Genomic DNA, 16,396 nt, shown 5'->3' with positions numbered 1-16,396 from the left:
CTAGGCTCAAAAGCTGCAAGGCCTGTCTGCTACAGACACAGACACAGGGTCTCGGGACTGGAAAGACTCTTAAAAGGTCTTTTACTCCAACCAACTTTCCAGGGTCTGAAAAATACTCCTGCTGAGGACACTCCAATAGTTTCAGTGATGGGATAGACCTAAAAATAAAGACACAATATTGGCTCAGCTTTATGGATCGTTCATACTGCATCAGGCACTAGATGCCCCTGGTTTTATGCTTTATGTGTTTCGTCATCACTTTATCCCTCAAGGCAGGAACTACTATTATCATTTCCATCTTATAGAGAAGGAAACAGACTTGCCCAAGGTCTCCACAGACACTTCTTTAATCCATCTCTGAACTGAATATGGGCACATCTTGCGGGAATCTCCCAATTTGTCTCAGAGTCTCTGAGTCCTTCCTGTCTCCCACCCTACTTCACCCCCAGCCCATCTGCCCCAGAGGAAATGGACCAGGGCATTGCAATCCACCCCTGGTCCGCTTCACTCAGCCTCTCCGGCCTGCAGCCCCACTGCCCTCTGTCCTCAGCCTCTTGTGTCCTGAGACTCCTGGGTTTTCATTCCTCTGTAGCAGGTGGCAAAGGGATAAGGATTGGGATCCACAGATACAATTTGAATAGAGGATTAAGGCTCTGATTGGAATTATGCTTAGTGTAAGGATACCCTGTAAGAAATCCCAGACCAGATCATGAGATAAAGCTTAGGGCTGAAGTTAGTGTCAGGGGCCATGGCTAAAGGGTCGGGGTCAGAGAGTTTCTCGCCTCTGGTCTCCTCCCAGTTCTCCAAGGCACTGAGGGCCAGGCAGGAAGCATCGGTTTCCTCAAAGCCGCTTCCCTCCTGGGGCAGAGTCTCGGTCACAAACAACCACCACCAGCCCACCCCGCCCCTCCTTCCCTCTTCACCATGAGCTCAGAGCAGCAGGACAAAGTGCTCCGGACAAGGACAGAGGGCTGAGAGTAGCCATGGGCTCTAGAGGAGGGAGCCTCCTGGGGAACAAGGGTTCCCTGCCTCTGCTGCTTCTGCTTACCATGGGTGAGTACAGCCCTCCCTCTCCTGGTCTATGTCCCCAGGATCCAAGGCCTGCTCAGCTCAGAAGAGGCCTGCTGACGGCTTGCTTCCCTTTTGCAGTGGGGGAACCAGAGATAAGAATGATGACGATGATGATGATTAGTGTGTGTAAGTGTATGTGTGTTTGTGTGTGTGCTCTCCTCCTCCCAGCTAGCTTGTTCTTTGGGAGGTGACCTTCAGTAGTTCAGAATACAGGTCATCTGGCAAACTCACACACAGGAGAAGACAGATGAAGGGTGGGCCAGGAATTTGGGATGCTGCTGGTGATCAGACCGGGCTCTCCTCCCTTATCCTCTAGGAGGCATGGCTCAGGACTCCCCGCCCCAGATCCTAATCCACCCCCAGGACCAGCTGCTCCAGGGCCCTGGCCCTGCCAGGATGAGCTGCCGAGCCTCTGGCCAGCCACCTCCCACCATCCGCTGGCTGCTGAATGGTCAGCCCCTGAGCATGGTGCCCCCAGACCCACACCACCTTCTGCCTGATGGGACCCTTCTGCTGCTGCAGCCCCCTGCCCAGGGACACGCCCATGGTGGCCAGGCCCTGTCCACAGACCTGGGTGTCTACACATGTGAGGCCAGCAACCGGCTGGGCACGGCAGTCAGCAGAGGCGCTCGGCTGTCTGTGGCTGGTGAGGCCTGGGAAGGGGAGCTTCAAGGTGGGGCAGACCTGGGTGGAGACATCTGAGTTGAATGTTAGAGGGAGCACCTGAGAGAAGATCAGTGGGATACCTGTGAGCAGAGGCCTGGGCTGGAAGGCTTGGGAGGGGACGCTGGGGTGGGGCTGGCCCAAAATGGGAGACCAGGGAAATGGGCAAAGCAGAAGGGGGAGAGTGTGATAAGGGAGGAAGAGGAGGCCCGGGCCCTACTCCCTGTCACCTTCTGTCCTCCCCACAGTCCTCCGGGAGGATTTCCAGATCCAGCCTCAGGACACGGTGGCCGTGGTGGGTGAGCAGATGACTCTGGAATGTGGGCCTCCCTGGGGCCACCCAGAGCCCACAGTTTCTTGGTGGAAAGATGGGAAACCCCTGACCCTCCAGCCTGGAAGGCACACCGTAAGTGTGGCCCCTTCCCCACACTTCATCCTGGCCGAGGCAGACCTGGGCACACCCTGAGGGACTAACCTGCCCTCCAGTCCCCCATCCTCTAGTAGAACCTGAGGAGGGGGAGCGCAGGGAGGTCTCATACTTCCCCCCAGCTCAGAATCCCTCCCCACATAGGAGACTTCACAGTGAACCTGGCCCTGACAGGTGTCCGGGGGGTCCCTACTGATGGCAAGAGTAGAGAAGAGTGACGCAGGGACGTACATGTGTGTGGCCACCAACAGCGCAGGACACAGGGAGAGCCGTGCAGCCCGGGTGTTCATCCAGGGTAAGGGCAGGGGTCGGCTAAAGTCAGGGCCGGGCTGCAGGCTTCAGCTAGGGTGGTGTGCTCTGGTTTGGGCTGGGGTTAAAGTATGTGGGGCCAGGGTCAAAGTGCTGGGGGTCTCATGTAGCAGGAGGCTCCCCACTGCTAGAGTAGAAATCTGAATGCTCCAGACCTGGGGACTCTGGGATTTTAGATTCCTCCCTGGCTGGGGGATGTTCCATGCCTCAGTTCTGTCACTCTGGCCTGTAGGCCCCAGCCCAGCCCTATCCTCCCCACAGAGCCCCAGGACTACACAGAGCCTGTGGAGCTTCTGGCTGTACGAATTCAGCTGGAAAATGTGACGCTGCTGACCCCAGACCCCGCGAAGGGCTCCAAGCCTGGGCCGGCAGTGTGGCTCAGCTGGAAGGTGAGGGCCAAGTGCTAAGGGTGGAAGCCAGGCCAGAGCTCAAGAGAGGGCTGGTCCTGAGCTCCCTGACCCTCGCTCTTCCTCACAACTCCTTCCCAGGTTAGCGGCCCTGCTGCACCTGCCCAATCCTACACGGCCTTGTTCAGGACCCAGACTGCCCCAGGAGCCCAGGGAGCTCCGTGGGCAGAGGAGCTGCTGGCTGGCTGGCAGAGTGCAGAGCTTGGAGGCCTCCACTGGGGCCAAGACTATGAGTTCAAAGTGAGACCATCCTCCGGCCGGGCTCGAGGCCCTGACAGCAACGTGCTGCTCCTGAGGCTGCCGGAAAAAGGTCGGGGTCTGATCCCTGCAGAACCCAACAATGTCCCCTCTGGCTCCTTTTTATTTGGGGTCCCCTGGGCTGTCCCACTTCAGTCTTGGAGGGAGAAGATAGGTCCTGCTCCGGGACTCCCTTCTGCCCTGGCCGGGCCAGCAGAGCTTTGAGAGGCTTCTTGTCTCCTCGTTGGGGCTCTGACTCTGTGTCCCCCATCCCAGCTCCTTTCCCTAGAGTCCTTTCCTTCAGAGCCCCTTATAGCCTCTCTCCCACCCCTGCAGTGCCCAGTGCCCCACCCCAGGAGGTGACCCTAAAACCTGGCAATGGCAGTGTCCTTGTGAGCTGGGTCCCACCGCCTGCTGAAAACCACAACGGCATCATCCGTGGCTACCAGGTATCCCCAAGCTGACTAGCCCTTCTTAGTGCTGCTAAGACACCTCTTTGCTCTAGAGTTCTGCATACCCTTCTCTGGGCACTGAGAAAGGTACCTTTGCAGAGAAGCAAAGGAAACCTGCTTTTGCTGAGCAAGGACCCACTCTCTGCCAGACCCTGCCAAGCGCTTTTCCTCCATGATCCATTTCACCTCACAGTCCATCCCGGGGTATTATCCCCAATTTACAGATATGGAAAGTGAGGCTAAGGCCACTGGAATAAGAAACAGAGTAGATCAAACCAGGCTGTGAGTAAGGGAGTGGTGCTCAATCTTTGGCTTCTGGAGCTGCAACATCAGCCTCACCCAGGAACTTGTTAGGGATGCAAATCCTCAGATCCTTTCCCAGGCCTAATGAATCAGAAACTCAGAGAAGGGCCTGGCAAGCTGTACTTTAGCAGACCCTCCAGGTGACTTGGAAGCACACTGTTATCTGAGAACTGCTGGCGTTACATGTATTTCAGCAGATTGCTTTTGCTCTTCTGTTGATATAGAGAGAAGTGTCTCTCACTTTGTAGGAAGAATAGAAGGGAAATAGAAAATCGGGTGCATGCTGGGGGAGGGGTTCTCCAGGCGGATGGCAGGGCAGAATGACCACATCCCAGGAGTCTGATCTGCAGATAAAGGGCTCTGCTTCTGGGATTGTGCCTGGGACAGCTGCTCATCTCTGTTTGTGCCTCAGGTCTGGAGCCTGGGCAACACATCACTGCCCCCAGCCAACTGGACTGTAGTTGCTGAGAAGACCCAGCTGGAAATCGCCACCCACATGCCAGGCTCCTACTGCGTGCAAGTGGCTGCAGTCACTGGGGCTGGGGCTGGGGAGCCCAGTAGCCCTGTCTGCCTCCTTTTAGGTGAGGGCAGTACTCAGAGGCCTCACGCCACCCTTCAGCCTGCATCGCATTCTGCCTTCCTCTCTCCTCGCTCCTGCCTCACACTTCCAGCTCCTCCCCCTTGCCTGCCAGGCCCTCCTTACCTCACCTGCCCCTCCAGCTGAGCTTTGCATCCCATACAGAGCAGACCATGGAGCGAGCCACCCGAGAACCCAGTGAGCATCATCCCTGGACCCTGGAGCAACTGAGGGCCACCTTGAAGCGGCCAGAGGTCATCGCCAGCTGTGGCGTTGCGCTCTGGCTGCTGCTTCTGGTCACTGCAGTGTGTATCCACCGCCGGCGCCGAGCTGGGGTGCACCTGGGACCAGGTGAGAGTCCTAGGGGGACCCATATGTGTACTGGACTCTTCGACATCCAGCCAGAATGGTGCTTTGGATCTCTGGCCAGGTGGTGGAGCCTCTGGATTTAGCCTTCCTCTTGCCTTCTCCCAGGTCTGTACAGATATACCAGCGAGGACGCCATCCTAAAACACAGGTGAGAGGTGAAGGGGGAGGGACCTGAAGTAAGGGATGGGGGCAAGGGACAGTGGAGCTGCAACAGAGAACTGAATGGAGTATTAGTCTACCTGCCCGGCAGTTTGGGACCCTCATACTTGAATCTCTCCTGTGACTCTAAGTGGGAGTTCATTTCTCGTCATTAATATTTCCTATCACACCACTTGACAGACTAGTAAACTGAAACTCATAAAACTTCAGTGACTTTGCTCAAGGCTGCTTAACTCCTGAAGCCCCAATCCAGGACTCTTGTCACCCACCTCTCCTGTTGCCTCACTCTGCTAGGTGGAGAAAAACCAGCATGAGACGACCAGCTCAAATGCCTCATCTTCTCTGTGCACCATGGTCTACCAAGTAGCGCCTCCGCACTCAGTAACTCTCTCACTGAGCCAGTGTGCCTGCCTCGTAATCCACCCGCAGCTCCAGCAGAGGGTGTTCAGTGCCTACTGCATAGATGCTTCCTCATTGTTGTCAAAAACAGAATCTGCCCGTAGACCCTTCTGCTTCTAGTATACTTGGCTGCCAGAACGAGTCTGCAGTTTGGGGACATCATGCTGATAAGGAACACATCCTTCTTTCTCCCGTTGTCTTGAGTTTTGTGCTAAGTAACCATTTCATCTCTCTGCCTGTCTTCTTGGCTCTTTATCTAGTTAGATCTCCTCCAGGAGGCTTCCACTCCAGGTCTGCATCTAACAACAGGAGTTATTGAGCACCTACTGTGTGCCAGCACATCCAGGCTGTCATTTCACTGTGAGGTTCTCAGCCCAGAGCGGGGGGTCCAAGCCGGCTGCGTGTTCTGAGCTTTCCTGCACAAACTGACTTCTTTGTTCCAGCAACTGCCTGGCTTTGTCTGCTCTGCCCTAAGTTTTCTCTGGCTTCCCTGACACCTCCTACTCTGTCCTTGGAGAGATACCATTCTGACCTTAGGTTAATTCATTCCTTTGGAATAGCCTCCACCATCCTGGGTCTCTCAGTGTAGACAGAGACAGGCATGAGAGCATATTCATGCAATCCCATATTGGCCATGCAGAAGCAGGTACAAGACACATGGAGGGGGTCAACGTGGAAAAACACAGGATAAAGAGGATTCCACCTAACCCTGACAGTAAGAAGGGGGTGGAGGGAAGAGCAATGAAGCAGCAAGTAATAGCCTGCTGTGTCCACAGGGAAAGACAAACCATTTGTTCTGGCTCGGGTACAGGGTGTGAGATGGGTCAGAGCAAAGGATATAGTGAGGGAGCTAGAATGCAGATCAAGGAGGGTTCTGTTAGCCATGCTAGGCACCTGGGCTCTATCACAGCAAATGAGGGGCCATTGGGGGTCCTATGCGGAGAAGTTCCTCGCTTAGATCCCCGTTCCTGAGGGATCACTCAGGCAGCCAGGGGCCAACATCCACGGAGCAAGCTCCTGCTCTGCCAGCTGAGTGATCTCACACGTTTTCATTCAGACTCAGAGCATCAGCCTTGAGTGCGGAAGGCCCTATTGTTACTATCCTACAGATGAGAAAACGGGGGCTCAGAGAAGCCAGTAGATGTACTTGCCCAAACTAAGCTGTGACAGATAAGGATTGTCAAACCAGATTTGTCGTCAGGTCTTCTTTTCATCTCAGCATACATATCTTCTCTCATTACTACCTCCCAGCTCTGGGTGACTCGCATTTCCCCTCATCCAGGAATAGAAAGGGGTGCTGAGTTTGGGAAACCAGGTCATAGATCTTAAGGAGTCTGTGAAGGGCTGTAAGGCAGTAGTAAGGATGAAGCCGATACCACTATCTCCTCGCCCTCTTCTGCTGTCCTCTGAACAGGAGGTCTTGGTCAATTAGGTTCTCACTTCTCTCTGTTTCTCCTGGCCTCATCCCCGCCTCCACTGCCCCAGGATGGATCACAGTGACTCCCAGTGGTTGGCAGACACTTGGCGTTCCACCTCTGGCTCTCGGGACCTCAGCAGCAGCAGCAGCCTTAGCAGTCGGCTGGGGGCGGACCCCCGGGACCCACTAGACTGTCGTCGCTCCTGTGAGCATGCCCAGTGGGGGCAAGGGCCTAGCTGGGAGCAGGGATGGCAGAGATGGAAAGCGGAACGTGCTGACCATAATTCCTCCTGTCATTTTTATCACAGTGCTCTCTTGGGACTCGCGAAGCCCTGGTGTGCCCCTGCTTCCAGACACCAGCACTTTTTATGGCTCCCTCATCGCTGAGCTGCCCTCCACTCCCCCAGCCAGGCCAAGCCCCCGCGTCCCAGCTGTCAGGTGCCTTCCGCCCCAGCTGGCCCGGCTCTCCAGCCCCTGTTCCAGCTCAGACAGCCTATGCAGCCGTAGGGGACTCTCTTCTCCACGCTTGTCTCTTGCCCCTGCAGAGGCTTGGAAGGCCAAAAAGAAGCAGGGTAAGGATGGGGAGGACAGACATAGCCTGAGCTGATGGTACGCAGGCTCAGGAGTGGGAACGTGATGGGAATGAGGCCTCAAAGCCTGGAGTGGGGTGCAACCCCCACACCCTCCTTCCATTCTCCTCTCCCGGTGGACACAAGGCCTCTTTCACCTACTACCAGAGCACTCAGCCAGGAGTGCGATCTCCTCAGCTTCTCCTTGCACTGTGCTCTTGTTTCAGTTTGGGTACACCAGCAGTGAGCCCTGTTTCTGCAGTCAATTCAACTCAGCAAACGTTTAATAAGCACCACTGCATGCCAGACACAAGGGACACACGAGACACCAGATGCAGCCCTTGCCTTCTAAGGGCTCAGGGCCTAACAAAAGTGCTGACTGTCATACAAGTCATGCTAGAGCCTGGAGGAATGTGACCAGTGCTGGCATGAAGCCTCAGGCTCCTACGAGCTCATCTCCTGGTCTATTATGTACAGGTGTGCCTGGGCATCGATTCCCAACTCACTTCTCAGAGAGGAAGGAGTATTTCCTTTCTGGTCAGGTTTCTCTCCTGACTCCCAGCTGCCTTCTTTGACTTTCCAGGGAAAAATAATTATAGCCTCCATTTCTTGATCAATTACTATGTGCTAGGTGCTTTACTTATATTTGTTATTTCATTTAATCCTCACAAAAAGTTAGCTAGCTATTATTTCTCTAATTTTACAGACAGAAAGAGGGTCGGAATGACTGAGTTGCTGGTTCAAAATTCCGCAAGTATTTAGCTTCAGAGCTCAAATCTGAAGGCAGGATAGTCTGCCTCTGAAGGTGATTCTGAGTCCCTTTGGAGCTCCCTCAGGAAATCCTATTCTCTCTTTGAGTATTTTTCCTGTTTCTGGGCTACAGAACATTGGCCTGCACTCTACCTGCTGTCTTCATGAGTCTTCTGTACTGATTAGTAAGACCTAACAAATGTTCTACAGCCAAGTCTTTTCTTAAAATGGATATAATCCAACTTTTATTAAGACAAAGATGGATTAAGATAATTAAGAGCTTGTTCAATATCCAGAATTTTATGACTCTAAGTATCAGCAAAGCTGGCATCCTTACCAGCTCTGCATTATAAATCCTCAGTGGTAATGAAACACCTGCTTAAAAGAGGTTGCATAGTGTCATTTGAAAAACAACCTCCCCATGGACAACTACACTGAATCTAATGGAATGGATAGCCCCTCTTAGAACAGTGATACTACTGTAAAGAGGAGTGGTATTCTACAGCCAGTTCTTAAGAAGGGTGCCAATTCTGAGAGGAAGCTTCCTAGCCTGTGGTTTAGATCCTTCCTTCACTCCAGTCGCATCTCACCACTGCCCCAGGGTAGGTCAACTCCAGCGACTCCTTGGCTGGTGGACACTAGATATTCCACCTGTACCTCCCAGGACCTCAGCAGCAGCAAGATCATGCTGTGATCTTCTTCAGAGGCATGGAGTTGATTCTATTGCTGTTTCTTCCTCTTCTAAAACTGGCAGGCTCTCCCAGTTCCCACCACTCCCCTTGACCTGCTCGTTCCTTTTTCTTATTATTTGCCTTAAGTTAGGATTTCTTCTCCAGTGCTGATATCTCACAATTGCAGTCTCCTCTTCTCATCCATCGTATCAGGTTCTTAGTTCCGCTCGCTTTGCCAGACACATGCACTGAATATCCTCATTCATTCATTATTTTATTCAAACAAATATTTATTGCAATTTTATCAGTGAGTTTCAACCTTTCACTTTGATAACATTTTTCTTGTATAGTTTATTCAAATAGAATTGAAACTAAAGTTCAAGTAGCTCCAAGCAATGTAGGAGGAGGGCTTTTGTTACCAGGGTCCCTTAGAGGAGGTGAAACAGGCTGGGATAAAAGCGACCTTTTCCAGGCCTGGCTTTTTTCCTTCCTCTTCCACTCAAACCAGCCAACCACCTTGTGCTCGCATTTCTGAGCTTAGTCAAGAAGCCAGGCACTAGACATGACAAAGCTGATGATAGCAGGGGTGGAGCACCAACGCTGAGGTTGGCTCCCAGGACTACCTGGGTCATGTGAAAGCTATAGGAAATCAATAAAAAACCAAACCGCCAAAGTACCAAAGGAAACTTTGATGGAGGAAGTCTAGTCATTGCTGAGTTTTCATCCCAAAGGATCAGAAGTTCTGACCACTAGTACATAAATGGCATCTTGATCAATGCCAAGACCTGGCTCACTTCCCTGCTCTGAAGCTGCCAGTAGTGGCCCCCAGATCTCTGATATGAGACTGACTAGATAGATCTACCCTGAGGGTCCTGCCTGGTCCCTGGTCCACCAAGAAGGGAAACCTTTTCCTAGCTGGGCTTCTGGTCACGGGACACTAATCTGAAGGCTGTTTCTTTTCTCCTTTGTCTGATGTGCTTCTGGTTCCTGGCCCTGGAAAAATATTTTTCCTCTATTACCCTATTCTTCTCTGGCTTAAACTCAGATACCTTTTGGGTTCTGGCCTGACCAAGAAGCATGCTCACAGGTCACTGTACACGGCTGGGGCTGTCTCTTTAGTTTCCTCAGCTTCTCCATTGACAAGTTCACCCAGAGCCCTGTCTCTCCATTGCCCATGTGGGCCAGTGTAGATGGCTGTCTTGTAGATGGTTCTTCTCACCTTGTGTTTACATCCACATCTCTGACATCACCCATGCATTCGCTCATTCGCTCAACAAAGTATAGAATAGCTATGGTCAGGACATTGCCTCCCTGGGATAGACCAATACCTTTTCCCACTCTGAAGTTCGTCTTCCCAGCAGCTGACTGTCTCCTGTCACAGCCAACAGAGTGTGTCGATCTCTGTTTTTTTGTTTTGTTTTGTTTTGTTTTTTGTTTTTGAGACAGAGTTTAGCTCTTGTTACCCAGGCTGGAGTACAATGGCGCGATCTCGGCTCACTGCAACCTCCGCCTCCTGGGTTCAGGCAATTCTCCTGCCTCAGCCTCCTGAGTAGCTGGGATTACAGGCACGTGCCACCATGCCCAGCTAGTTTTTTGTATTTTTAGTAGAGACAGGGTTTCACCATGATGACCAGGATGGTCTCGATCTCTTGACTTCGTGATCCACCCGCCTCGGCCTTCCAAAAGTGCTGGGATTACAGGCTTGAGCCACTGTGCCCGGCCCGATCTCTGTTTTAATCTTACTCACTCAGCTCAACCTGACGGTCCACCCCCATCTTTCAAATGAGAGACAGTCAAGTTTCCCAGGGAAGGGCTGTCCAGAACCATGTGAGATATTTGCAATGTGAAAAATGGAAATTAATAGATTCTCTGCAAGAAAAGGAGTATTTTTCTTACTGAGCCAAAATTCATGAGAGTAGCAATGTGAAAGTATAGAGATCAGGAAGGCTGGAATGAATACAGTCAAGGAAAAGGAAGTTGTTTTTTAAAGCATCTATCAAGGGCCAAGAATTTTTGCAATCTGTTTTCACTGAATTGTCAAGACCATCATTCGAAGTGATTGTTTATACATGAAACTGAGACTCAGAAAGGTGCATGGACTTCCCTGAGGTCACACAGCTGAGCTGTGCAGGTCTTTTGACTCCAAGCCTAGTGCTCCTTCTATCCTATCACAGCTGCTGGATGAAGATGGGGGTGTGGAGGGGATTCAAGGCAGTGTTTCCCTCTCTTCTCTGGGTTCGGGGTCCTGGAGGCTCAGCTGAATAAGGCTGAAGATGGAGACGGCCGTTGGGGTCTGAAAGGTCTACCCTGGGTCCTGCAAGCACCAACCCTTTTTTTGCAGAGCTGCAGCATGTCAACAGTTCTCCACTGCTCCGGGCCAGCCACCCCTTGGAGCTCCGGGCCTGCGACTTGGGAAGTAGAGGCTCCAAGAACCCTTCCCAAAACCCAGGTGAGAGGGGGGTCCTTAAAAGGAAGTGAAGGGGTGAGGAAGTGAGAGTGTAGGGGTACATGGATTTACCAGCCCAGGCCCCTCCCACGGGCTCATCCTCCTTACCCTGAGAAGGAGGATGAGGGTGGATGGGGTAGGGGACAGGTAACTAAGGGGGCTGGTGGGCAGGCCGGCAAGCTGGGTTCCAGAGCAGATGAGGGTGCCACTGTTCTCATGCCCGGGCTTCTGTTCTCCAGGAGCTGTGCCCCAAGCTCTGGTTGCCTGGCGAGCCTTGGGACCGAAACTCCTCAGCTCCTCAAATGAGCTGGTTACTCATCCTCTCCCTCCAGCACCCCTCTTTCCTCACAAACCTTCCCCCACGCAGAGTCAACAGATCCAGTAAGAGGGCATGGAGTTGGGAAGCAGGGCTGGGAGAGCAGGGGTGTGGGGAGTGTGTGTGGGATTGGACGGGCTGGGGAAGGGGGAGCAAATACGTGAAGAGCTGTACCAACCACCCTGCCATCACTCTGTCACTCCAATCAGGCCTCCAGTGGCACCACAGGCTCTCTCCTCCGTCCTGCTGCAAGCAGCCCCCACCCCCATCCTTAGGCCCTGCAGTCCCCCTAGCCTCCGGGACTCTTCACTCTCTGGTCCCAGCCCAGCTTCCAGTCGCCTGTCCAGCTCTTCACTGTCATCCCTGGGGGAAGATCAAGACAGCGTGCTGACCCCTGAGGAGGTGGCTCTGTGCTTGGAACTCAGTGAGGGTGAGGAGACTCCCAGGTGAGTAGCTTGAGAGATAACCAAAGAACTACAGAGAAACTACGGGAACATGCACCTCTCCACTCATTCCGCTCTTCCTCGATCCAGGTGTTTCTGCTACTACGACTCCCACCCCACTCTAACAGTTGCTGTCTCCTCTTTTGCCTCTCCCTAGGAACAGCGTCTCTCCCATGCCAAGGGCTCCTTCACCCCCCACCACCTATGGATACATCAGCGTCCCAACAGCCTCAGAGCTTGCGGACATGGGCAGGACTGGAGGAGGGGTGGGGCCCGAGGGGGGAGTCTTGCTGTGCCCACCTCGGCCCTGCCTTACCCCCACCCCCAGCGAGGGTTCCTTAGCCAATGGTTGGGGCTCAGCCTCTGAGGACAATGCTGCCAGTGCCAGAGCCAGCCTGGTCAGCTCCTCTGATGGCTCCTTCCTCGCTGATGCCCACTTTGCCCGGGCCCTGGCAGTGGCCATGGATAGCTTTGGTTTTGGTCTAGAGCCCAGGGAAGCAGACTGCGTCTTCACAGGTATGTGAGGTCACCCCATCTTACTCCTCACACATGCACCTTGCCTTTCTAACAGCCATCATCAGACCCTGACTTGGGTCTCCAGGAAAGGTTGCTCCCGCCTCTTCCAATCCCTTCTTCTTGCTCTGTCCATGGCTGGGGCTGAGGAGCCACAGGGCTTACCTCTGACATTCCCAGCAGAGTGGGACCTTTATCTCCATGTCAGCAGAAGGTCGTGCAGGGCCCTGGCTCCTTGGGTGTCCCTTCCCCACATGCCCAGTCAGATTCCCCCATCCCCATTACTAACCTTAACTCTACCCTTTGCCCCCAAGAAAAACAACCAGGCTTGTGGCAAATGGGAGGGCAAGGATTATCCAGGACAGAAGGGCTCAGGATGGCAGAAAAAGAATGCCCAGAGAATGGGTGCATGAAGGGAGAGTACGGATAGAAGGCCAGAGCTGCCCTGGGAGGAAACAGTGCAAGCACTTCTCCCTAAAGAAACCAATGGATCCAGCCCCTGGAGATACGGCCTCTGAGACTGATGGGCTGAATTGGGTTATGTTTAGGGCTGAGTACATGCGCTGAGCTGGTCCTAAGCTTTCTGTCCTAAACTAGGCAACCTCCCACAGACACCTCTACCCCCCCTGACAGATGTCTCATCACCTCCCTCCCCAAGAGATGACATCTTCCTGACCCCCAACCTCTCCCTGCCCCTGTGGGAGTGGAGGCCAGATTGGTTGGAAGACATGGATGTCAACCACACCCAGAGACTGGGAAGGGGGATGCCTCCCTGGCCCCCTGACTCTCGGGTCTCTTCCCAGAGAAGTCAGCTCCACTGTCCTGTGCCCAAGGCTGGTGGTGAGTATCTATCTTCCTGGCTAACATGGCCATCTTGACCAGATGGCTCCTGGGAGGAAGAGCCAGGAGGAAGCCTGGCATCAGGGAAGGGAGAGAAGAAACAGGGAGATAACTCCACTGTCCTTCAGCTTCTCCTGTAGATTCCTCCTGAAATGTGTCCCTGAGACTGCCAAGAAGGGAATCAAAACCACCTCTCCCATCCGCCCACAAAACCTGGGCTGTGGTGTGAGGGTCTTGGCATGTGCTTCTCTGCAGTCGGGGTCCACCTTCCCCAGCCTCCAAAGGGTTTTCCCTCCAAGATTGTGAAAACAAATGAAAACGAAATTAGAGGAAAGCAGACCTGGAGCCCCAGAGGGCAAAACATTATCTCCACTGATTCCCAGCCACTGCTTTCTCCTCTGTGCCACTCCCACGACCAGGCCATTTTGGCCTGAGGAGCAGCCCTGTCTCTTGCTCTCCCCACCCACTTGGATCACAGGAAGTGGAGGAGCCAGAGGGGCCTTCGTGAAGGACATCTGTGGCTGCTGGGAGAGGGCCATGGAGGAAGGAGCTTCTTGGAGCCCCCTCTTAGAGAAGAGCTCAACTCTCTCCCAACCTCACCATGGAAATAAATTAAGGATGAACGCCACTAAGGCACTGAGGTCCTACCTCATGCCAAGCAAGGGTTCAAGGCTGTGCCCAGGAAGGATGCTGAAGGAAGGGAGGTGTGAAACCGTGGGAGGAAAGCACTGTCCTCGTACTGCTGTCACTATGTGCTTAAGAAATTTGATACCATAAAATGGTAAAGACTTGAGTTCTGTGAGATCATTCCCTGGAGCACCATTTTCAGGGGGACACCTGGAAAGATGGCAAGAGTTCCCGGAGTTAGGCAGGAATCGGGCACTCACCGACACTCAGAGAGTGTCGCCCATTTCTGTTCTGCAGTTAAAGGGAGAATGGTGATCATCTATCAAATTTTAAGCAGAATATAGAAAGGCAGGGGTGGGGGAGTTTCAGAGTATGCTGGTCCTGGAAACTTATGTTACCACCAGGTTCAGGGCCCGTCTGCCTGCACACAGTAAATCAATCACTGTGACAGAGTTTTGCAAAAGAGAAAACATTTATGTGCAAGCTGCTGAGTGAGGAGGTGGCAGAACAGCTCTCAAATCTGCCTCCCCAAGATAAGCCTTAGGGATATTTATGGCTGAGGGAAGTGGGATTGTCTAAGGCGTGGGGAAGGGTGATTGGCAGTGGGGAAAATGAAGTAATAGGTTCATTCTGTGCAAGCGTAGTTGGGGTTCATGACATTTCATGAGGACATATGTGTAGAAAACGGTTGTTATAATCTGAAGGTGGAGTTTTGGGCCCTCTGATGTCTAAAGGCCACCCCTGGAGCACTTGCAGAGGCCTAGCTGCAAGGTTGGTGGTCTCCACCAGTTTAAGCTGGACAAGAGCTGGCCCAAGTTCCTGTGAAATGACTGAAGTGGCCGTTCCCATGGAGACCTATGAATGGTATCTATCAAGTAGCCAGTGAAGGTTGTTTCCACATCCAGCAGCAAGGCCTTCAGCTACCGAAGCCTTGTCCTTCATAGAAAAGGGGAAAAACAAAAAGCCAGCAACCAAAAGCAAGAAGGGCAGGCAGACCTGATCAAAGTAGCCCCTCGGGTTCACCTATCCTGAGGAGACAACTGCTTTCAGCAGTCCCAGATGGTTTCTTAAAATGGGCCTGTAATCCCAGCACTTTGGGAGGCCGAGCTGGTGGATCACTAAGTCAAGAGATCGAGACCATCCTGGTCAACATGGTGAAACCCCGTCTCTACTAAAAATACAAAAAATTAGCTGGACATGGTGGCACGTGCCTGTAATCCCAGCTACTCAGGAGGCTGAGGCAGGAGAATTGCCTGAACCCAGGAGGTGGAGGTTGCAGTGAGCCGAGATTGCACCATTGCACTCCAGCCTGGGTAAAAAGAGCGAAACCCCGTCTCAAAAAAAAAAAAAAAAAAAAAAAATAGGCAAAGTGGCTGAATTCTACAAAAGGTAGAACCACCTGTCATAGTTGGCTTGGGAACACCCTTCAAAGAAAAAACAGAACAGAGAGATGAACCCTGAGGCGGGCCATCCAGGGCCTGAGCCACAGAAGGTGCTGGAGGGCAGGAGAGCTGTGTCTTCCTCCCTTGGTGGGAAAGTCTGGGGGCAGAATCTACAAGTTGGTGGAGGCGATGCTGAGAAGCATGACAGGGCCACAGGAAGCAGGGCCTGAAAGGGGGTACTACTCCCTCAAACCCAGCAGCTCTCCTTGGAGGTCACTGGGAGTTGAGAGGCTAAGGCGGGACCATGGGGACTGGGGGCTTCCTGAGCCACATTAATCAGGCCAGTCTGGGCTGGATTTTTGTGATCTCAGGAGGAAGAATCAGTACTCCACATATACATCCATTTCTCTGTATTTTTTTCTTTTCTTTTTTTTAGTTTCCTAGTAAAATTCCTTTTGAAAACATTCCAACCCTGTTTGCCAGACTGAAGGGAAAGAGAGATTTGTACACACGTACACCAAAGGGGCAGATGAGGTCAGGACCTGGACCTGGAGGGCAGCTGCCAAGCCCAGAGAGTCCAGAGAAGTCACTGAGTCGAGAGTAGAGCAAGCAAGAAGGAACAAAAACTCAGGTCACCACTGAGTACTCAGGATGCGGGGCAGCGGGTGACAAGGACCACAGCATTCAACACCAAAACAGTCTTAACAGTTCTCATCTGGGCCTACCAAGAGGTGCCCATCTGCACTTACCCTCTGTGATGGAGTCAGAGGGTTTGAAGAAGCATGCTCTTCCTTCTTGCCTGGGGTTTCTCCCATAAGCTCCTCTTTCTTTGAGTTTTTCAAGATAATTGTTTGTGAGAGGTGTATTTCCTTGTGGGAAAGTAGACAAACCCCAGAGGAGAGCACCAAAGAAGGGCCTGGTCGATCTTCCAAAAGGGGAACATGTATTTTATTACTGGGCAACTGGAAAGTCTCTATGGTTGTAACTCCGGGACAGTGGGCTTCTTACTCCTTTAGGAAGCAGGACAGGTCAGTCGCCACCTAGTGTTT

The 16,396-nt window shown here is 52.8% G+C and overlaps 1 protein-coding gene across 2 annotated transcripts; it reads left to right on the top strand.

The window, feature by feature from the left end:
* The first annotated feature begins 973 nt into the window (after nucleotides 1-973).
* On the top strand, nucleotides 974-14,131 carry ROBO4 (roundabout guidance receptor 4). Of its 2 annotated transcripts, XM_035264963.3 has the most exons (18): nucleotides 974-1,053; nucleotides 1,388-1,717; nucleotides 1,983-2,140; nucleotides 2,336-2,456; nucleotides 2,732-2,859; nucleotides 2,959-3,187; nucleotides 3,451-3,563; nucleotides 4,282-4,450; nucleotides 4,612-4,797; nucleotides 4,921-4,963; nucleotides 6,859-6,995; nucleotides 7,099-7,362; nucleotides 11,122-11,229; nucleotides 11,466-11,607; nucleotides 11,752-11,988; nucleotides 12,143-12,501; nucleotides 13,132-13,338; nucleotides 13,467-14,131. In XM_035264963.3, the coding sequence occupies exons 1-18, from the start codon at nucleotides 984-986 to the stop codon at nucleotides 13,487-13,489; spliced, it is 3,024 nt and encodes a 1,007-aa protein (XP_035120854.2). In that variant the 5' UTR covers nucleotides 974-983; the 3' UTR covers nucleotides 13,490-14,131. The 2 variants fall into 2 exon arrangements, with proteins under 2 accessions (XP_035120854.2, XP_035120856.2); XM_035264965.3 differs by lacking the exons at nucleotides 974-1,053; nucleotides 1,388-1,717 and having other exon boundaries at nucleotides 1,993-2,140; nucleotides 2,306-2,456.
* The last annotated feature ends 2,265 nt before the right edge of the window (nucleotides 14,132-16,396 follow it).

Source organism: Callithrix jacchus, chromosome 10, assembly GCF_049354715.1.
Source record: "Callithrix jacchus isolate 240 chromosome 10, calJac240_pri, whole genome shotgun sequence".
Classification (NCBI taxonomy): domain Eukaryota; kingdom Metazoa; phylum Chordata; class Mammalia; order Primates; family Cebidae; genus Callithrix; species Callithrix jacchus.
Note: the sequence above shows the minus strand (reverse complement) of the source record. Positions and strands in the feature narration are given on the sequence as shown.